This window comes from Lissotriton helveticus, chromosome 6, assembly GCF_964261635.1.
Source record: "Lissotriton helveticus chromosome 6, aLisHel1.1, whole genome shotgun sequence".
NCBI classification, from domain to species: Eukaryota; Metazoa; Chordata; class Amphibia; order Caudata; family Salamandridae; genus Lissotriton; species Lissotriton helveticus.
Genome location: NC_136067.1, coordinates 1,152,307,243 through 1,152,330,714, shown reverse-complemented (window position 1 = coordinate 1,152,330,714; position 23,472 = coordinate 1,152,307,243). Strand labels below are relative to the sequence as shown.

Below are 23,472 nucleotides of genomic sequence, written 5' to 3'. Positions count from 1 at the left end.
CTTGGAAACAGGCACTCATCCTGCCATTACTCAAGAAACCCAATCTGAACCCTGACTCTCATGCCAATTATCGACCCATCTCCCTCTTGCCTGCCCTTGCGAAAGCGGTGGAGAAACATGTCCACATCTCTTTGTCCCACTTTCTAGAGACGAATGGCATGCTACATAGATCCCAGTCTGGCTTTCGCTCCAACCTGAGCACCGAAACCGCTCTACTCGAAGTCACCGAAGTGATCAAGGCAACCTTGGACAAGGGAGGAAAAGTCATGCTGGTGATGCTCGACCTCTCTGCGGCTTTCGACACCGTCCCCCATGACCGCCTCCTAGCAAGACTCTGGGAGGTGGGTCTAAGGGGGACTGTGTTCAGCTGGTTCCGCTCCTTCCTCTCTAACCGACAGCAAACTATCTGGGCTCCACCTTTTTCCGCCGCAATGCCACCTCTGGAGGTTGGAGTGCCGCAGGGCTCTATTCTGAGCCCTTCGCTTTTTAACATTTACATGACCCCGTTGGCGGCACTCGCGGAGGGCTTTGGGGCCCAGATCGTATCGTACGCTGACGATACACAACTCCTGTTCACCTGCGACAAGGGCCACGACTTTGACGGGACTTCTATTCCGGGCTGCCTTGGGGCGGTGTTTGACTGGTTCAACCGACACTGCCTCAAGTGCAACTCCGAAAAGTCGAAAGTTCTCTTCCTTGGCTGCCCCGCTGATCCCAGGTGGAAGGAGTGGTGGCCTGCCGCCATGTTCCCTCCTGATAGTGTTTCTGGGTCTGCGAAGAACCTAGGTATTCAGGTCGACAACTGCCTCTCTTTCAGTGGTCAGGTGTCGGGCCTGGCTGGCAGATGTTTTGCGATCTTGAGGATGCTGAGGAAGTTCCTGCCCTTACTATCCATTGAACACAGAAAGATCACGGTGCAGGCCCTGATTGGCTCTCGCCTGGACTACGCCAACGTTCTGTACCTTGGTCTGCCAGAATACCTCATATTGCGCCTCCAAATAGTACAGAACTCGGCAGCCCGGGCCATCTTTGGCCTTACCAGAAGAGCCAGGTCCACGGAGCTCCTCAGAACTCTTCATTGGCTGCCCATAAAGAAGCGGATCGCTTTTAAGGCCCTGACCGTCGCCTTTAAAGCCCTGCTTGGTTTAGGTGCCTGCTATCTTCAGAAGTGGATCACTTTCTACCTTCCTTCGAGATCCCTTCGTTCTTCATCACAAGCTAGGGCAGTCACCCCTAGGATACATCGGGCTCGCCGCGGCGGTCGCTCCTTTAAACATCTTGCGCCTCTGCTGTGGAACGATCTTCCTCTCGCGCTCAGATCCTGTTCCAATCTTTTGGCATTCAGGAAGGATTTGAAAACCTGGCTGTTTCAGCAATAAGTCCTTTCACCGTGTCCTCTCCTCATGCTGCCTGTTCCACCTGTTTTGTATTCCCATTTAGACCTGTGAGGCTCTGACAGCGCCGGGACACTCCTCGGAGTAGCCGTGCGCTATAGAAGCACCCCATTTAACATAACATAACATATCTTCTTAAGTGCATTATAACCTCACTGTAAATGCTAACTTTGGAATGGCTGCATGGAAACATGTCGTGTTTGGTGTCGAACACTTTGGAATCCTACCCCCCTGCCAGTCCTGGCGGCGGGGTAGAATTCCACCCTTCTAGAGTGAAAAGACATGTACACACTTACTTAACCAGTAATAGTTTAAAAGAGCCCCAACGTTACAAAATGGATGCTGCAACCACAGACACGAGTCTGACCTCCTGCTGGACGAAACTCCGGCAGGGGAGGCCTGAACAATAGGTTTCCTGTCACAGGGAGGTGTAACCACCTCCCAGACAGGCTTTAGTGTATTGGGGCTGGGTGGGTGCATTCAGTAAATGCTTTTCAGACAGTGCTGGGGGCACACTTGGTGTCCCTGTGCATACCCCAGTTCAAACCGGTTGCAGGGGCACTCAGCCCCTGCTCTGGTGCGAAACTGGACAAAGGGAAAGGGGTGTAACCACCCCCCACTCTGGAACCTCCCATAGGTGGGTCCCTAGAGTATGTCCAACCCCCTAACTTAGTATAATTCTCCAGTATTGCATCTTTTATAGATTCACATGCTTTTATCTTCCCCGTCGTCATGGTGGGAGTCTCACGGTAACAGAATGACCATCGCAGTACCATAGAGAAATAAACTGCATAGAAAGTCCCATAGGAAATGGCCTAATTTGGTAACCAGACCTCCGTATTGTTTGGTCCAAAACTCATCCAATCAGCAGAAGGCCCTGACATCACACTCCCCAGCAGAGTTCTCTTACCTCAGATTTCCAACCGCCTTCGTGTGAGGAGTCTCCCTGAGCTCTGCTCAGTTCTGTTCCTGAGTGAACCTTTGATTTTTTCAACTGCCACATTTCTTCTGGTTTTAAGGTACTGTGCTTCCTCTAGTATCTTACATATATATCTCACATTATATATTTCAGCTCTAAAAAGAGGTTTTTCAGGCCCTGCAGATCCTGTGGAAAAAGTAGGCTTTTTTCTGAAGATCCACACAAGGACTGCTTATACTGCCTTCACCCCAAACATGTAGCTAAGGACTGCAAGCACTGCAGAACTTTTTCAGCTAAAACTTTGAGGGATAGAGAGGCATGTCTTCTGTTGTGGCTTCCGAAGAAGAAGTGCTCACTAAGCCACTGGAGTCAAGCTATCGTGGCTGAAGACGGCTGATAGCCAGAAACCGGTCCCAGGATGCTTGATTCCGATCCAGGGAAGACATGGCTTGGCAGTTCGGGCTGGACTGTTCCCATGAGGCACAGGGTCAAGACTGATTTGCAGATGGCCATGTCTGAACTGGGGTGGCTTGGTGAGCAAAATAATGATGGATTAAACCCAGATCTGTGACTGGGGGTGAATGTTTTGCCATTGTGTAACATTCCGTCCATCATCTTGTGTGTTTTGCTGTTCAGAAGAAGGCCACCTCAGATTCAGAGGAAGAATCCACAAGCCAATCTTCTAAAAGAGGAAGTCTTCCACTTCAGAAGAACCTGTGGATCCTAAAAAACAGAAAACTAAGGGAAAAGAGACCTCTTCATCTTCTCTCCCTCAGTCCCCTCTGAAGAAATCCTCAGTTTCAAGGGGAGTGTCTTCTGCTCCGCCGACAAATTGTGATGTCTCCAGTAATAGTTCCTGTGAAGACGTCGACGACAACATCATCTATGACGAAAATCTCGACGACGATTGCGGCATGGACGGCAGTGCTCAAGACTACACCGGCGACAACGACGACTCCGACGGGGAAAGTAACATCCTTGTCGTCGATACCATCGACGACTACCACGTCGACGACGACCACCTAGAAATGCAGGAGTCAGATGACGAGGAATCTTCAGGAGTGGCTTACAGTCCCTCTCAACTACAGATTAGAGCCAGGAGACTGATGAGGAGGAAGGCCAGGAGTTTCAAGAGGTTTATTCCTTTAAGGATCGTCCTGAAGCAAGATCAAGGAGATTGAGTCATTTAAAAAATCATATGACTATTAAGAGGAGGAGGAACCACATGCTGAGGAGAGGAAAGAATCCATTTCAATGCCTATCTCGCTGGTGACGGACTTGCGTCACATGCTCAATGACTACCGTTGTTTTCCCAAAGCTAATGCTCTCTCTGCATATGTTCCAGTCACACCTGCACAAGTGCAAGTAGCTCAGCCTGCACCTGCAGTACAAAAATTGCGATCTCCTCCAGTTGTCACACTACGGGATGACCTTACGGGGAGTGAGGGAGAAGAAAAGCCAGAGGAAGGAAAACTTCTTCAAGACACCCCAGTGGGTGTTGAATGGGATGAATATATTTTGCCAACAATTGCTCAATTCCTATTCCTCCTCCGATTCCGTTGGCGCGATCCCAGCAGGTGATCTTGTAGCCGTCCAGGATGGCTATGGCGATGTCGGGCGCAGAGGAGTCGTTCCACCAGGTCTCGGTCAGGAAGGCCACGTCTGGGGCGGAGGTGTCGAGCAGATCCCAGAGCTCGACGGCGTGTTTGCCTGTGGAGTGGGTGTTGAGTAGTATGCAGCGGAGGTGGTTGGGTCCAGTCCTAGGCGGTTTGGTGGTTCTGTCGCAGGTGAAGCTGCAGGTGTGGCAGGAGAAAGGTCCGTGAGTCCGTTTCGGGGCAGCTTGGAAGCAGGTGTGGTTTTGGCCGGCGTTGAGTGCGTAGAGGGTGTTGGCGTCGTAGCGGAGTCTGGTGTTGTGGCGTTCGCAGGGTCCAGGGGTTCTGGCGCTGGGAGCGGTCCAGGCGCAGACGGGCTTGCCTTTGGTGCACCAGCGGCGCGCCAGCGGCATGCCCGCTGCGCACGACCGCTGCGCGGCCTCCATAGGAGGTGGAGAGGAAGGGAGGAGCAGCTGGGAGGCGGGAGCGGGGTGGCCAATGGGAAGCAGGGTGACGGGCCGCAGGGACGCAGCGGCGGGAGGAGCGGGAACGGCGGGAAAAAAGGTGGGCGGCAGAGAACAGGCACGAAGCAGCTGGCGGCCGTGTAGTGGCGTGGGGAGCGACCTGCCTTCGAGCAGGGTCAGAGGTCGCTCCTTCACCACTGTGCGGTCTCCTTAAGAGGGGGAGAGGGAGGGAGGAGCAGCTGGGAGGCGGGAGCGGGGCGGCCAATGGGAAGCAGTGGGGCGGGCCGCAGAGAGGCAGCGGCAGGAGAAGCAGGAACGGCGGGAAACAAGGCGGGCGGCAGAGAACAGGACGGAAGCAGCTGGTGGCCGTGTGGTGGCGTGGGGAGCGACCTGCCTGCGAGCAGGGTCAGAGGTCGCCCTACGATCTGGGTTGTACAGTGTGGGTTCTATTTGTGATTTTTCCAATCCCCGCTCTCCCCTTTTCTATCGCCTTGGGGTCTCTTACCACCCCTGTGCTCTATTGGTTTGAAGTCTATTGGATCTGCCACAATTTATAGGTCTCTTCTTGGGAATACAACGTCTCTTTCTGGTGACGTCTTCTGGTCAGTTGTCCTGGCTCCTGTGTGCCGGACTTGTCCTTCACAATTATACATTAAGGTTTTGGACTTTCTGTTGTGTGCCATGATGTTGTTTACATCTTTATTACCTACAAGGCTGGTTGGCCTTCATTTTTGCTGGGTAGCTTCCCAGAGCGGTGCTCTGCTCTTCTCATTTACAAGTTTGCAATATGCAGTGCCTGGCAATTTCCATTATGGTGCTGTTTTTCACCATTCCATGTCCTTTCATAATTTTCGTACACTGTTCCCATATTCTAACAGTTTTTTGGTGGTGGCTCCACGTTGTGGTGCGGAAAAGTTTCTCAGATGTAAAAGGACGTCAGCGCACCGGGTGGGGCATATATGGCTCAGTTGGCGTCATGTCCGTGGATGACGTCAGGGCGGGGCCGTGCGGCACCGCTCCCCGGCGCCCAAAGGTGCTGCTGCGGAAAGTTTTCCGGTTCCAGTCTGACGAATGGATATTCTAAGTTAAGTAATCTGTGGCTAGACTATGTCTCTACCAGGTGCATCATTACCGAAGGTAAGTAACTTGTTTGTTAGTAACCTGTAGCTTTGCCGCAGCCGCTGATTGCGCCTTTCAGTTTCTGGCACTGACTGCCTCAATCACTCTCATCCTTTAGTGCTGAGTCATGGCTCTGCTCATGTCCCCGGTGTGCGTTGCTACTCCCTTCACAGCTTCTAATGCTGGGCTCACTGCGTCTGTTAACAAATGCAATGGTGATTATGCCTCTTTCCCTTCAACCTAAAAAGACATCAGAGGTCACTCCTGGTCCTCCTCACCAGAGATCTGCAGAATCCATGCCTCAAGGAGTCCATACTGAGCTCCAAAGGGTCGAAAGAAGCAGCGGTCTTACAGAGCCTCAGCATTGAGCTTCCATCGTGGTCAGCGCCTTCTCCTGCGGCAACTATCAATATTTAAAGCAATTAACGGCAAGTAGTTGTTTTTTTTCATTATTCAACATTATAAAATCATTTGTCCAGTCCAGAGTTTGCAGCGGACCCGACCAGAGCCGAGCCGAGTAGTATCGGAGCCCAAGCTGTTGCGGCGGAGCGTTGGGAAGCGTCGGAAAATACGTTTCCAATCCAATCCTGACCCCCGCCCGATCCCGGCCGCGGAGAAAACACCGGGGAATCACCTGGCTCCGAGTCCCGTCACCCGAGGCAGGTACAGAGGAGCTGAGAGGAGGGCTGCGGGTGGCGGAGCGGAGAGAGCCAGAGTGAGCCTGCCGGCCTGTCGGCCTGTGAACCCGACTCGCATCAGAGTCGCAGCGCCGCCTGGCCAGTGCTGCCTACCTGCCTTGCCTAAGCCTCGCCTAAGCCCGCTCCCACCGGATTGATACGACCGCCACGACTGCCAGCTGCTTGCCATTTGACCTAGTATGTGCCGCGTGGGAAGCTGCGCCCTTGGTGAGCCCCGGATCCCCACTTAAGCAGCTTGGGGTATCAGGGGGTGGGGGGCTGCTGGTGCTGGTAGCAAGAAGACTGAGGCAATTGAGGGCAGAGGCTAGAGGCAAGCGTCGAGAGCCTAGCCAAGCCCCCACGCTGCACATTCCCAGGACAGCTCACGCCGTTGCTCACCGCAAACTGTTGGACACCACTTGCCACGAGGGAGGCATAACGCCCCTCAGGGACTGTGGAGGGGGCAAACAACCACTGTACAATTAGCGCCACACTGCTTGTACAAACAATGAAAAACCTACCTAAAAGCGACGCCGCAACAATCAGCCCATACTAACTTCTAAACTTCCAGTAAACTCCGGACAGGATCCGGAACTCACTCAAACCACGGACCCCAGCCGAAAAGATCAGTGAGGAAAGGCCCCGGCGGGGGCATTAACCTAGCTCGGATTAAGCCCCATTCATTTACCCTCACCGCCTTGAGCAAACACGTTCAATTCGACCCGCATGTAACATTAAACGGCCGAGAAATGTAGTTACAACCCGATTCAACAGAACCAGCTGAGTCACGGTGTTTCGCTCATAAGCGCAAAGAAGCCTGTTCAGGCTTCAGACCAAGCCCAGGTTTGCCCAAATGAGATCGGGGACAATCCGCCAAGCGGCAACAGGCAAAAAAAAAAAATATCAAAACTTAAAAAACCCATTGAGGAGGATTCCATTTTTATCCAAACAGCAAAGGTAAAAGGCTCAAGGAAGAGGCTGGCTCCAGCACCAACGCCAACAACAACAACGCCAAGCCCGAAAAATAAAACAGGGATCCGCAAATTCTTTTTTTTAAAGGATCAAATGGCGACATTATACACTCCAACAGTGGAAGCCACCCAGTTGCCAAGCCCTATTCTCCCCGACAAACCAAGAGCTAACTCCCTAAAGACACTTGCAAACCCGTACAACATACCACAAAGGGATTCAGTTCCGCAAAAAAACATGGCATGCTTAGAAGCGGGAAAGCTTGTAACCACAATAGCTCAGGTGTACCAGACATTGCTCATAACGCCCGCTACAACATTTACAAACAAATTTGAAGCGATTGCTAAAACTTTTAACTCAAACGCAACCGAGTTAGTCATTAATGTCGCACTAGAGGGGGGAACTGAGACACCCACAAAGGCAAATAGAGAATGGAAAAATATTAGCAGCAGCCTCGCAGCTCACAACGTAGCCCTGGACGGCCATACATCCGCTACGGGACCGAAGGTGGAAAAGCATTTAGTAGGCCCCATTGAAGGCCCCAAGGAAGAAGGTCTGTCTAATACAAAAGTGACAAAGGGCAAAAAACCAAAATCAATAAAACCTCCAGTACAGGCATACCCCACAAAAGAAGTTCCCGCCAAATCATTCTCTATGTTAAATGACTCTAATTTGGTGGAAATCTTGGAAATATTGGAATCAAATAGTCAGGAAATAGAACCCCAAGGAAACGAGTCACAACTAGATTCAAGTAAAAAAACTCCACAGAGCAGGTCCAAAATAGCTGCATCCACACCCTTAAGCCCACCGGGCAAGCCAGTTCACCAGCACCCTGATTTAGTGGAGGACACTCATAGTCCTACAAGAGCAAACCAATTAAATCTTTCACCACCGATTACCATTTCATCTGTTAATAGGATAGATCTTGGGTCAGAGGTCTCGGCGAAGCTTAATGAATACTATTCCAACACACAATGGACGCAAAACCCTGATTCACACCCTGGAACAAGCAATAAGGGTTTTTAACTTCCAGTCAGATAAAATGGACGTTCAAATAGACCTCGTAAATCTCATTGCCGGCCACATTTCAGGCATAAACACTAAAATGGATTTAATAACATCTCTACTAACACACAGGGGAAACATGGATCAGCTAATAGACAACAATAAACAACCTCCCAACTGTGATTGCGGCTCAATTATAGAGAAGTTGGTAACCCTCCCTGAAATCCTAAAGGATATCCTAGGGGTAGTAAAACAATCCTGCAATAGCAAGCTGCTTAAAAAATCCCCAGAAGCTGTCGACCAAGAGGAGAAAACAAAATGCACCAAATTAACACCAGCAGAACCCAGTAATGTCAACGACGAAACTGAGAAAGCGGAGCCCCAGGTCCAACTGGATACCACAGACCTCCAAACAGATGCCTTACAGAGTTCCTTGAAGCCAGTGGTGGTCACCAATTCCACAAAACGGGAAAGAAAGCGCACAAGGAAGGCCCGGCTCAAATACAACAAACAGCTAAGCCCAGCTTCGGAGAATATCTTTCCGTTATTCACAACAAAATCATCCCAAGGGAAAAAGAACCCCCCCCTAGCGGGGCAGTACAACTGGACATAGACCAATCCAAAGTCCCTCAGGCGTCCAGTGCAAAACAACAAAGTATTACCGCCACCCCAATATTTCAAAAGACAGACTAATCCTCCCAAATGGACATAGGATCCTCTCCGGAGGTCAAAACAGGACAGAAATCCATTCAGGAAGCGCAGCAAAAAGAAAGCAACAAAGCGAGGAAAAACCCCCCATCCGTTAGGCAAAAGTGAACCCAGGTGTGACGGAGGTCCAAGTATAGAAACACGGGACCATTACGAGGAAAGGAAAAAAGGGCCAGAACCTTTAAAACAGGAACTTTCACCAGCTAAGAAGCCCCAGGCACTAACAAACCCCAAGGCCCAACACATTATCAATCCAATAGAGGTCCCAATAATTGGAACAGCCAGACATTGCAAGCTCAATCACCTGGTTTTTGAGCCGGTGCAAACAGGGAGAAACTCAAATAAAAAATCAGGAACGACGGAATGGATAAAGGAGGAGGCTAACGCCGACCCTATGGAGCGTGAACCACGATCCAAAAAGGCCATCTCACTAACAATAATCCCTGAATCCAGAAGCAAGGAAACTCCATACTCCTGCCACAGTGACCAAAACCAGTCAGAGGGGTTTGAATCGAAATTGTCATTCGTTCCCGAATACACGACCAAAGGAATACAAGGTACATTAAATAGAGGGAACCTGCTCAGGCGATTTAGAGAAATCCCAGAATTAAAAGGAATTCTTTCTCGAGACCTAGTAGCCTTAGAATTCAAGCAAACGACAAGGACGGGAGAAGAAGAGACCCAGACAACCTGGTCCTCAAAGGAATTGATGGATAAAATATACTCAATGAGCGCAAGGTTCGGAGCCTGGGGAATTATGTTGAAGACTCATAAACGCCCAAGGTACCCACATCCCCTCCTTAAAAATCTAAAAGATGGGGACTCACCAGGGAAAAACCAGAACACATGCATGCGAGGTGCACATTCCAAGTCCCCCGCCACGCCTTCCAATGAGAACAGGTTGACCACAACGGGCAGCACAAGAAACACGGAGGGTAGACTTCAAGAAATCACTGATTGGTCCTGGGTGCCAAAAATCATAAATAATAAGTATACCTAATGAAGAAAAGAAAAGTGTAACAGGAGTAAGAAGGTCGGCCCCTAACATGGAAGAAGCGCGCCCAGCTAAGATTTCGTTCTGCTCATGGAATGTCCATGGTTTTAAAGACATGGGTCAGGACTATGAAACATCAACATTCTTTATTCATCAAGACATAATCCTGTTCGAGGAAACCTGAAATTTGAATCCAATTTCAATTCCAGGATTCATAGTTCCACACCCTGGCTGAAAGACTTTCAAGCGTTGGACATCCAAGAGGGGGTCTTTCAACCTACATAACACAAAAACTGGACTGCTCAACGGAAGAATTGGACACGGGGGCTAATTGGGTCCAAGCGACCAAACTAAGCGGTAAACATTTGCCTGAACAATGTAAGTGGCAACTTTTAGTAAGCAATGTCTATATCCATCCTGAAAGAAAAAATCAGAACGAAAAATATACAACTCTAATGAATGTAATAAAATCAATGCAGAAAAGTCATCAGCACTGTCAAATAATTATTTCAGGTGACTTCAATTGCAATCTTATAGCCAGCACCCTGCAAGAAAGTAAAATTCAAGATAATCAGGGAGCCAGAATGCTAGTGAACGAGCTAGAACCTCTCGGTCAGATAATCCTGAACGGGAAAACCCCGGGCGACATTCCTGCAGCAGCCACATTCTTGAGGGGAAAAGTATCTTCAACGATAGACTTTACCATCATCAGCCACAATCTGCTCTCACAAATCAACACTTTCAAAATCACTCCACGAGCCGAAAGTGATCATCTCCCCCTTATCGTAAGAATGAACATCAAAGTAAAGCTTGCTAAAAAAATTAAGTCCACAGTGCAATACCCTCAAAAGTTCAACCTTCGAAAATTAAAATGGCTGGGAGTGGCTCCACAAACTATACAGGAAACATCGAGGAATTTCTTGGGCAAACAGGGCCCGTTAGCAGAAGCCGATTGTGTTAAAACTTGGGAACAGCTGGCCGAGTTATTAGTCCAAAGATTCCCAGCCACGCGGGGTCGCACTTCAAGGATGGCGACCTAAAGAGAGCCCTGGTTCAACAACGAACTAAGAGAACAAAAAAGAGGGCTTGCAAGAGAGGTGCGACTTCAATCACGAGCATCAAAAATGGGGAATAAAACTGAAAAACAGAAGCTGTGCCAACTGAGGAGCAAATACAGGAGGAACCCGAGGAATGCGAAAATTGCATACAAGGGGGCCATCTGGTTACAAATATTGACCGCAAGCAAGAAGCCCAACAGCAGCGACTTCTGGGGCATAATAAATAAATTGTCATCTGGCACAACATTATAGCAAGAAGCGGGAATCTGTCAGGAAACGTGGGTTCACCTCGTGAAAACCTTGTACAGCAACACAGCAACTGGCCCCCTAGAACGGCCTATTTGGGCAGCAGCTTGATCAAGAGGCAACACAATCGGCCCCCGACCCTGAACACGCGGAAGGCAGAGTAACAAGTCCAGAGACAATTAGCAATGAGCTGAATAACCTGACCAACGCTAAGGAACTAAGAGGTTTCATACTAAAACTCAAGACCAATGGAGCGGCAGGTCCAAATGGCCTTCCAAACGCTATCTTTAAGAACGATCCAGACTTTTGGTCCTCCCACCGTACTCCGTCTTCAATGCGATCTACACACAGTCCGATATCCCGGCTTCCTGGAAAGGGAACATTATCCATCCCATATTTAAAAAGGGCGACCACCGTAATCCGGGCAACTACAGACTGATCTCATTGATTGACGTGGAGGCCAAGCTTTACGCTTCTAGCCTGTTGGCCCAACTCCATGACTGGATGGAGGAGAAGAATATAATCCTCAAGTTCCAGACGAGTTTCAGGCAAGGGATGGGTACCACAACCAACTTGGCAATCCTAGCACTTTTAATTGAAAAAGCTCAAAAAAAGAAATCCCGGCTATTCGCATGTTTCGTGGATATCAAATCCGCATTTGATCGAGTAAGTAGGAGTCACCTATGGAAGAAACTTAAGACTTGGGGCTTGCCAAGAGCAATGCTTAACGCTATAACTACCTTATACACGGATACGTGGGCTAGAGTTAAGCTGGGCGACGGGTACAGCACAACCCCAAGCATTCACATGCAGCGAGGCTTGAAACAAGGATGCGTTTTAGCTCCCAGCCTATTTAATTTGTTTCTTTCAGACATTGCAGCATACATCGAAAAAGCCGATTGTCACCCCCGAACATTGCTAATGAGTCAATTGCCATCTTACAATACGCAGACGACATTGTTTTGTTGAGCCAAACTCCAGTTGGCTTACAGAGATCTATAAACAATCTAGTAACCTACTTGGTTCAGGAACAACTGGAGCTAAACAAAGAAAAAACTAAAATTATTTGTTTAGTGGATCCCAAAAAAACCAAGTTCAAATGGTCGGCTAAAGGGCCAATTGTGGAAGAGCAGCGCTCATACAAATATCTTGGCGTAACAATCGGGCAGGGTGTATCTCATAAGGAACATAAATTGGCACTAAAAGCTAAATCCCAATCATTAATTTACGCGTACAGACTACTTCGTAAAAAATTGGACTGCCCAAACTACAGTCATCTGTTAAAATTTATGGCCGCACAAATCCAGCCCAGCCTTTCGTATGGTTTAGTCACCTGGTGCGGTAATGAAGCGAATCTACTGAACGAGCTCCAGACAAGGATTTACAAGGCCGTTTTTGAGCTGCCAAATTCTGCCTCTCCCTCTCAGGTTTGACTGGAATTCGGCCTCCAGCACCAGAAATTTCGGGGAATGAGCGGCTTTGTCAAACTCTGTCACAAATTCCGCTTCTCTAACCCAGACACCTTGAACGGATTATGCTGGGACGAAATCAGGGATCAGATGAGCATAGGAACACCAAACTCATGGGGCAGCTTCCTGATAACATCTTTGGCAGTGCTGGAACTTCAAACAGTTTGGGAAAACGGGGATGACAAAGAAAGCTTTGGCAAAGCTGCAAATGCAGCAGCTAAAAAGAAATCTTTGCTGGCTGACAAAAAAGCAATTATCAACCGCCGGTACGGGTGGGCTGACATCAACTCGTATAGAACCCTAAGGCCTCAAGCGTATCTATCTGCTCACTTCAGCTTGCATTTAAAAAAGAGTTTTACAAACTTCCGAATGGGTGTGCATGACTCAAAAGACCTTCATCCAACCTGGAAAAAGTATTTTCTTTTGGTGAACTGTCGACTTTAAATCGATTTGATTCGATAAGTCTTTATTTCGAATAAAAGATTCATAAAAGACAGTATACAATCATACATGCATATTAAAAAACATTTTGCAATACAATATTAATATACACATTTCATTCAAAGTACAATTAAAGAATACTTCATAACTGTGTATACTAAGACAGATAGGACGTGAATTAATGCACAAAAGTGAATACCACTAAGAAAAAACATACAGAATACTGAGTGTAACTGAAAGAAGTCTTTCAACATACAGGGATACCCAATTTTTTGGATCGAATTAGCCATGCCCATTTCAAAAATTTGGCAACACATACCACTATGGTTTCAGATCTAATAGTGCGGAGTTTCAGGAGTGCATCCTGATAACCTCTACTATTAAGGGTCAAGCAAATCGGTCTTAACCACTTACTTCTTGGTGCTCCATAAATAGGACAACCAAAGAAGAAGTGACCCACACTTTCTTCCTGATCGGGGCACCAGGGGCAGTTGTTTCCCACACACTTGTCCCATTTTGCTCTAAAGGTGTTGATGGGCAAAGTGCCAACTCGAAACTGGTGGTAAAGTTTTCGATCCAGTACACTTGTGATTAGGTCCCAGTACTGTTCTAACGAAGGGACAGCCTTGTGCACTAGAAAGGAACCAGTTAAATTAACATCACATGATTGGTTTACAAGAATAGATTTTCTCCAGGCCCAAAAAAGTGCCTTAAACTCAAGTTTGGAAGGAAATCTGGACCCCCCTGGGTTAGACCAGAGCTCTGGAAGGCCCATTAGGTTCAATGTATTTTTCACTACCCCAAACCATTGTAATGACTGTGCCCCCCACATCAATTTGACTTCCTCCAACTCTTGGGTAAACAGGCCAAGCTCGGGAGTGGACCAGAGGCGGCGCCAAAAGGCCACCAGCCGATACTGGGCCATCTCGTCGATTGGTCTGCAACCAAGGTCCAATAGTAGGGGTTTAGTAGGGGTAGACTGGGGGAGGCTAACCAGATTCCGTAAGAACCTGTTCTGAGCAGTTACCAAACTGGAAAGATTCTTATGACCCCAAACTTCGGCTCCGTAAAGGGTGGCAGAGACAATTTTCGCATCATAGATTTTTAGAACAGGGGTAACGCACCTAGTTAACGAATTCCTCTGTTCGGAAATCAAACTGCCAGCCAACCTATTGAATTTAAGTTTGGATGTTTCCACTTGGGGATTCCAAGTGAGACGATGGTCTAGGGTCACACCAAGGTATGTCATGGTCATAACCTGCTCAATGGGGACTCCATTTAAGGAAACTGTGCACTTAGGAGGGTTTTTCTTGCAAAAAACCATAAATTTGGTTTTGTCCGCGTTTATTTGCAAGTCGTTCAAAGTGCAGAACTCAGAGAATCTATTCAAGGCTACCTGAAGTCCAGCTCTTGTTTTGGAAAGCAGAAGGGTGTCATCTGCAAAGATCAACATGGGGTACTTTCGGCCACCCAGCTTAGGAGGATCCGACTGGGTGTTGAGAAAAAAATGTGTGACCTGATTAATAAATAAAAGAAACAATGTGGGGGCAAGGACACAGCCTTGTCGCACCCCACGTTGTACTGGAAATCGTTTGGTCACCTGCCCCTGACTGCCCCACCTAACCTGGGCGTAGTTGTCCTCATGGAGTCGCTGGACTAAAATCAAAAGATCAGGCGGAAAACCCATGTGATTAAGAGCCTCCCACAGCTTTTTTCTTGGCACTAAGTCAAAAGCCGATTTAAGATCGACGAATGCAGCAAATAGCATACCTCCGCCCAACAGGACCACCTTCCAAAAAAGTAGTGTAAACCGAAAAATTTGATCCACAGTACTTGTCCCAAACCTAAAACCCGCCTGCATAGGGGAAAGTACATTATTTGAATCGATCCAGTCCAGAATTCTTGCCAAGATCATTCTCGACACGATTTTCTGAACTGAGTCGATCAAGCTGATGGGCCGATAGTTATTGGGGAGGGAGCGGTCGCCCTTCTTGTGTACTGGCAAAATTTCTGCCCCCTTCCATGAAAAAGGAATCTCGGCCCCTGAAGCTATGTTGTTTGCCAGTAGGGTAATGTATGGAATCCATAGGTCTGGTTTAAGTTTAAAAAGGTCAGCAGGAATAGTGTCAATGCCAGGGGCTTTGCCCGACTGGACTGACTCAAGGGCAAGTGCGGTGTCTAATTCCGAGAACAAGAGTCTGTCTCCTGTCAGTGTTAGTTGTGGTGGGACAACAGATTTTATCAACATTGCCTCCGTAGCATTAGGATCATTAAATTGGGCTGTATAAAAATCCACCCATGATTGAGCAGAAACATAGGTTACCGGGATCTGGGCAGCAGGATCCTTTCCCCTCCTTAAGATCAGCCAAAAATCGGTTGGGTTAGGGGAATCACATGCACCAAGAAGGTCAAGCCAAAAGGAGTCATCCCACTCACGTTTAGCAACCTGGATGATGCGCTTATAGCATCGCCTTGCTATCCTTATGGTATCAAGGTTCCTAGCCTTTATGGCAGCTAATAGGTCACAGTGGGCGGCTCTGCATTTTTTGTTATACCATTTTTTGTGTACTCTGGTATTAGCAGACCTAGATGGTTTCGTGAGTAAATTTTTTAAGGTCGAAAAACACTCCTCATGGAGGTTGGTGATTGTGGAGTCTGGGTTGCCAGCTGGGGATAACAGAAGCATTCTATTCCATACATCCCGTACCTTTTCTTCAATCAATAAAATAAGTGTGGGGTCCTCCAACACCCTGGGCCATTTCACGCGGCGCCTGTTATCGCACAAAATAACATCAGATGTTAAACTATTAGTGCTCCTAACGGGTGCCCCCATACCTTGGACCAGAACCTCAAGCGAGAGGGGATTATGGTCGCTCTCTGGGCGAGACTCTATCACCATGTCTTGTACAATGGACCAAAATTGTATATTAATCAATATGTAATCGATACGGCTTGAAGACAAACCGTTATCGAAAGTGTTGGCCCCAAGGCAATCAGAACGTGTACGCCCATTTGTGGCCCTAAGGCCCCATTCTAAGCAAAAGCCCAGCCAATGTAGGGCTGCCTCAGTGCCCCTGACACCCTTTGCAATAGTAAGTGGAGGGATTGCCCAGACAATGTCTTCCTCAGAGCCTACATCTTCTGCCAAAGTGGAGATGGGCTCAAAGGGGGTGTTCAAATCTCCTGCTACAATTACGATCTGGTCAGTCTCAAGATTCTTAAATAGAAGATCCAGATCGTCCAGTACAGCTTGTTTTTTCCCACCCTGAAGACCACGAGCATAGACATCAACTAAAAGGATGTCAGTGGTATTGGGTTTGGTCAGTGAAATACATAAAAGGTCCGCACACTCCACCAGTATTTCCCTACCATGAAAGCCCAAGGTGTTTTTTATCCAAATGGTAAGACCACCAGAGGCCCTACCCTTGGGGCTCTTAATTGCTGGTTTAGAGAAATTCAGATAACCCAACCTATACAATGGAATAGTTGACCAAGTTTCTTGAAGAATGACGATATCATATGAGTCAATAAAATTGACCCAATCGTCATTCTCCAGGCGTCCCCGTAACCCTGCAATATTCCAGGAAATCATTCTTAGTGTACAATCCCTAGTCGGTGCACATGGAAGCAATAACACACCCTTGGCATCGTTGTTGGCTACAACTGGAATGTGTAGCGGGTCTAATGTTATTCCCGGATTATTAGGCGGTGGTGACCCAACATTGGATAGATTTGGAGAAGGAGGTCTCTGTTGGTAAGGAGGAAACCTAGGAAGTGGTGAATGTCCAGGCCTTGCAAGTCAATCCACCTCTTCCAAACATCCAAACCTATTGGAAGTTGGAAACCCTTGCCACCAATTAGGTTGATTTGGTCCAACAAAACTATGGGTCGGATGACTAACATTCCTAACAATAGTCCATGGTCTCTCACTCACCAGTTGTTGCCTAGGAGGATAAAAGAAGGTAAGAGGCCTCACTACTATTGTAGAGTTGGCCTCAGAAGATGGCCATGCACAAAGATACTGGGCGGTGTGGGGATCAGAGAATGAAACCACTATGCAATCACCAGCTATCGACTTATGGGTGCGGCCAATCCAAGGAACTCTCCGAACCATAAGTACACTACTTCTTAAATGATCGGGGAGCTGTTTGTTGGAATTCAGCCAGTGAATGACTTTATTTTTTAAGGAAAGGTCATTCTCCAGGGAATCTTGGCTCAACTCAGGAACACCGGCTAGTATAATAACATACGACCCTGCTTCTGGCGGTAGGTCTATGAACCCTCCGCGAAAATTATGGCGACTAACCGGGCGTGATGGGTTACGTGTCAAGGGCAGCCTTGGGGTATGGTTGGTTGATGCCCTAGTATTTGTATTCAGCCTATGAGCTGCTTTGTGCGGAGGGAAAAATTTAGGTACCACTGGACTAGGGATAGGTACGTTAGCTTTTACAATAGTAGTACGGGGTTTTGGGATAGGTTTGGGAATAGGTAGAGTCACAGGGGTGATTGGGGCTGGTTGTGGGGGTGGAAGGACAGGTTCTATTTCCAAAGACTGTGGTGAAGGTGCAATCATACATAATTGCCTAGCATCCATTTCCTTGAGGCTCAAACTAGCCAGAGTAACTATGGTCTTATCCATCTCAAGGAGGTTGTTCTCTATGCGAGAGAGCCTTAATTCTAGGGGGGAAAGTAACTGCTTTAGAGTTCCCCAGACTAATTGGAGGAATTCGCTGTCACCCTCCTTTGACTGCCTGAAACCGCTAGCCAGACCCTCCGAGTTGTTCAAGTTAGTCTTACTAGGGGAGATGATAAGAATATCATCTTCCACCATACTAGCTATTTCCGAAGTATCTACCCCATTACAGACACTATGTGTTGGATTAGAATTAACATCTTTCACCACAGGAGACCCCATTGCCCGCCTACTATTAAAAAACTTAAGCCTTGCTATTCTAGCTTTTTTCCTTGCTTGTAAGGTTCTCGCAAGGCATTTCTTTTTGTGTGCTGCCGCTTTTTTAGCATTACAGTGGCTAGATGCTGGTCTTGCTTTAGAAGATGGGAGGGGGCCAGGAATACTAAACAGAGGAACAGGGCCAATATTTTGAATTACTGGGATAGATAGGGAGGTTGGAGGGGAGTGTAAGGGAATAATGGGGGGAGCGGGGTGAACCAAAACCGATGTTAGCAAGGGTTGTAGGTTAGCAGAACGGTCAGGAGTACGGGCAGAGGCAATGTTACCCAGAGAAGATTTTTTAGTGTTGGCAATGTGCGCCGACAGCCTGCGTGCGGCATCAAGTTCTAGCGAAACCTTATGCTGCATTTTACAGATTTCCTGGTCAATAGCCAAATTGGTTTTGACCAGGAAATCATCTATGGACCTATTAGAGTTACTAGCAGCCATAAGGGTTTTACTCCGGCTACCCCGTGTACACATACTACAGGGTACAAGTCAATAAATATATATATACACACAACTATAAAACTGTAATATGTGCCACCCTATAATATAAATGAATTACAATAATACTAAAACTAAAAACAAGGGGAGGTGGCCCAGCCCAGCCCTCTTAGTCCTCGAACGGCCTCAAACGGCCCAGTCTTTGCCCTGTCTTCGCCCGGGCTGCGTCCCGCGCTGCGGGAGTGTTGGGGCAATAAATAAGTGACCGATTGAAAAATAGGGGGCGCGGCAGCGGGGAGAGCGGACCGGAAGTTGGCAGACGGTCTAGCAGGGACTCCTGGGAAGTGGAGTCCCCTGCACGCTCGCAGCCCCGCTGACCGCACTCACCCGGTACACCTGCTGCAAACTCCCCTGGCTGAGTCCCGGAGTCCAGACGAACGATGCGGCACCCGCGGAGCGGGTGCGGCGAGAGGTAGGCGGGGTCCTTGAAAGTGCCGCTGTAGTTTCCACAAGAGCCGCTGTTTGGGTCAGGAGTGCTTCAAGTTAAAATAGTTAAATCAGAATCCTTAACCCACTTATTATGTGCTTGTCCAACAGTCCTGGACCAAAGGAGACAGCATCTAAAACGTATCTTTAACAACTTGAACATTCGTTCAAGCAGGCAAACGGTGACATGCTGGCTGGAGGGCTCGTCCATCATTTTGGCCTGACGGGGGGTCAAATACATGACAATGGTCAGAAGACTCTTATGCCAAGCGGACGGTGAACAAACAAAATAAGTAGGATCGAAGTCACCACTTAACAGTCAACCCATCACATCAATAAGCATTCAGCAGGCTAACCCACGTCCAGCTGCAGGCCGCAAATAGATGGTACAGAACATTACAGTCTTGAACACTGGGGCAGCATCAATATAATTGTCTTTTCTAAGGGGTCCCTATATTTTTATTTATGTTGTTCTAAGTTTTTAATCGCAGCCCCTATTGGAGTTGTAACGTGCTGCTAAACAGATAGTCCATCTTTGGTGTTTTATTCAGAAGACGGGGAGCGAGTAGACCAAACAAATCAAAGAACTATTATGGTTTTAAGCTAGGAGAATGTCTCTGCAAGTAGGAATACCTGTACAGAGTTTTAATGAAAAGTAATTGCAGTTTGGTTAAATAATAACGGCATTGTGTTAAAACCAGGTGTATTTTTTTAATGTAATGTTAATCCTATGATGATTTTTATGCACATCAGGGGGAAATTGTAATGATTTTAATCAATCAAACAATAAAACAATGACTTGACTTGACATTTGTCCAGCAATTTGCCAAAATGTTTTATGAGAATTTAGTTAATGCTTAAATGTTGCTAGACTGTTTAATTGCCTACAGGTAATTTACAGGTTTTCATCCCTTTGTTTTTTATTTCCTAGGGTGAAGGTATAAATGTCAGTAGAAAACAGTGGAAGGCTATGTTATGGGCCTGTAAGAATATTTTTCGCATGCAGCTTGGACGACTCCTTGTGTATGTTTTATCTCCTACAAGAACATTGCAAGAAAGGAAGCACGTTTTTAAAGTACTACATGAGCCAAACCTTCAAGAAATTATAAGAGATTGTCTTAGTCCACCTTTGCAAGTAAGCAACATATATTACAAATAAACAGCAACAATATAGGTTGAATTATTTGCACATTTGAATAAGGTAATTTTCATAACACCGCTTTGGCCATTATGAAGTGTCTGCTGCTAACTCGTCCTTGAAATTTATCTCTGGGTTCAATAAGCTGTCATCTTCATTCTACTTGCTTTTGCAATAACCTCTAAAATTTACCCCGAAAAAAAATCTGCATACACTGCAGGCCTCCAAATGTACTTGCTAATGGTATAAAAAAAAAAACATTAAGGGACCTGCCAGAAAGGGCCCTTATGTCACTTTCAATTTTCAAAACACAAATGCAGAGGGTTAAGATGTTATTTAAAAAAATGTTTTTATTTATTGTTGTAATTATAGAGTTATACATTTTAATAAAGACATGTCTTGTGTTCACAGTTCGGAAACAGGGATCAACCATTACATAATATACATACTTAAAGCGTTCACAGGAGTATAAACGATAAAAGAAGTAGGGGGCGTGGCTAGCCAGCCACGATGGCGGTCGGCTGCTGTTAGAGCTCCGGGTCCGCCTAGGGCATTTCTGTTTCCTGTGGTGGTGGGGGGACGCCAGCTGAACCTCCCGGTAGACCCTGTGTGTGGCCGGCAAGTGCTGAGAGCCTCGGGACGCCTGCTGCGGGGGCCCGGCCTGTTGCGGCCTACACCAGTGCAAAGCCGGGGACTGTGGCGAGAGCGGAGCCGGGCTGGCCGGAGCCCGCTGCACCGGAAGTGACCGGCTCTCGGACCTTGAGGCTCCTGCAGGGGTTTTACTCGTCTGGGGCTTGCTGAACGGACGTCCCCCGGCGGCTACTGCGGATGTCCTGGTGAGCGTCTTGCCCGACCCCGAGGTGGGGGCGAAGAACGACGTGGTTGGGCTGCCTGCCCCTGACGGTCGGGACCGGGCCTGTGCTTCCTGGTTTCTGGAGACGGCGGAGAGCCGGAATGCAGTGTGCGACGGTCCGGAGGTAGGCGGGCTTCAGCTCTGAGAGGGGGGGAGGACGACACTTGCACCGAGGGGGCCCACCCCGTGCTGCCTTGTCCGCGGGCCCGGCGCGGGGACCTGGCGTGACGGTGTGTGGGTGGCCTCCCTCCCCAGCCCCCCCTCTCTCATCTCCCCCTCTCCAGCTGCTGAGTGGGCCTGGGTGTCGGCTTGGGGACAACGAGGCGTGGACACTGCGGCCCTTTCCCTCATCGGCGCGCCCTGCCGGCCGGGGGGCTCAACCTGCTCCTGGACACCTGTTAGGGGCATACACTGGCAGCCCCCGGGTGCGGTCGAGAGAGAGCTGGACATCTGCGGCATAGACTGGCTGCTGGGGGGTGGCGGGGTGCCCTGACCGCCGTGCACCTCTCTTGGCATTTGCTGCCCATACCGGCCCGAGATATAGGGTGCGGCGAACCCTGGATGGTCGGGTGAGTGTTCGTGGACTGACCCATGGTGCTGGGATAGCCGGCGGACTTTCCCCAGTGTTCATGCTGTAGAGGGCATGCACGCCCCCTCCCTCCATTTCAGTTTGCCGGATCGCTACTCTTCCTGCCTTGGGTGCCGCGCTGTGAGGCCTACAAATCAGGCGGGAGGAATCCGCGGGATGGCACAGTGAGGTGACCATGTCCTACAGGCGTATTCTATACTATAGCGTTTTCCTTGGACAGCGCCTGCTCGCCTTGGGTCGGACGGACCCTGCTCCCACTCATCATGGTCCGGAAGGGAGCAAAAGCACCAGAGGGTCAGGAAGGACCTGCAACCACACACCATGCGTTGGGCGCTGGGGTGGGACGGGCTCCGCCGGGGGTCTACGAGACGGGCCCTGCTGGTGAACAACAGGCGGATAAACTAGACTTAATCCTGAAAGAGATCAGGGACTCCAGGTCAGCGATGGAACTGCAGCTGGGGGCCCTCACCACGAACGCTCAAGGCGGATCATGGTAAATTGGCTGACAGGGTTAAGGATCAGGGCCTCGCTATTGCTGACCTTACTCCAACGGTGGCGGATCACACCAACTATATCCAACGACTAAAACAGCAAGTTACTTCCCTGATGGAACGTGTGGTGGATGCGGAAGGCCGCAATCGACGCAATAACATCCGCGTCATTGGCCTTCCGGAGCACTGCGAGGGGTCCCATGCAGCAGACTTTATGGAATAATGGTTTTGAGACCACGTCACTGCAGAGGGCCTGTCACCACATTTCTGTGTGGAGATGGCGCACCGAATTCCCACCGGTAGGCCTAGCCCGGGCCGCCCACCTCGCCCCCTGATTGTACGGATACTAAACTACCGAGACAGGATATCCTACTACAGAAGGCCCGAGGGAAATCCCTTATACAATATGAGAATCAACGGATATCCCTCTACCCAGATTACACCAATGTAGTCCAGAAGCAACGTTCCTCATACCTGGAGGTAAAAAAGAAGTTGCAAAAGGCCAAGTTGAAATATGCACTCCTGTTCCCTGCTCGCCTAAAAGTTATACATGACAAGAAGACGCACTTCTTCGAGAGCCCCTCGGATGTGGAGGAGTGGTTAGAGGTGTTGGGCTTAGACGGCAGTCAGGACGCTACCCAGGACACAACTGCTGATGGCTCGAGTGGAGGTTCAGGACGAGATGACGGAGACCCCCTTGATACGGGGAAGAGATCGGGACGACATGGCCTATCGCGAGAACAACAGAAGGAAGACCAACTGGGAGCGCTGGCTATGGTGGGCACTTTTCGGGAGTTCCTGGAGAAGATTGTCACGGACTCGGAAGACCGCACGGTCCACTCTGACTCGGACCACAGCATGGTCCTTTTCCCAACCGTCACACCCGGAGTGGCAGACGACCTGTTAGACAATTGAGAGGATAGCTTGCTCCGCTTGGATCGGACTATATACATAATGACTCTTGGTATCCTTTTCAAGTGATAATTGGTTATTATTTCATGGTTTGATATGTAATGGAGTATCAGGGGGGCTGGGGAACTGTATTAATCCGGGTTTTATGGGGTGGACATGGGAGGGCTTGTCCCCCTGTGCAGAGGGGCCACGAGGCGGGTTCGCCTTGATTCGCTGCACCCCCACAGGACTATTTGTCCCCCTCACAGGGATATCTTCAGTCGGTAACAAAGAGAGTGCTCCTATTAGATATGCCCTTGGGTTGGTACACCGTTGAGCCAACAGCACCCGGTATGACAGTTAAGACGACTAGCATGGTGCTTGGCCACCCCCCCAATGGCGTATGCACTTGTGTTTGTATTTCTTTGTTTATTGTTTTTCTGTTCGGCTCAGCGCTATTATTTTGCTGCACCAAGTTAGTTCAGTTTTTGGGTGGGAATTTAGGAATAGATGTCTCCTGGTCGATATTCACACAGAGTCCTGAGAAGGCCCTATTAACACTCCGATGTTT

The 23,472-nt window shown here is 48.6% G+C and overlaps 1 protein-coding gene across 2 annotated transcripts in view; it reads left to right on the top strand.

The window, feature by feature from the left end:
• LYST (lysosomal trafficking regulator) overlaps nucleotides 1–23,472 on the top strand; it is a 3,192,287-nt gene that overhangs the window by 1,734,818 nt on the left and 1,433,997 nt on the right. For both annotated transcript variants that reach the window (XM_078648813.1, XM_078648812.1), the window contains one exon: nucleotides 19,871–20,074. In XM_078648813.1, the coding sequence (XP_078504939.1) occupies nucleotides 19,871–20,074 (204 nt within the window). The remainder of the gene's footprint in view (nucleotides 1–19,870; nucleotides 20,075–23,472) is intronic.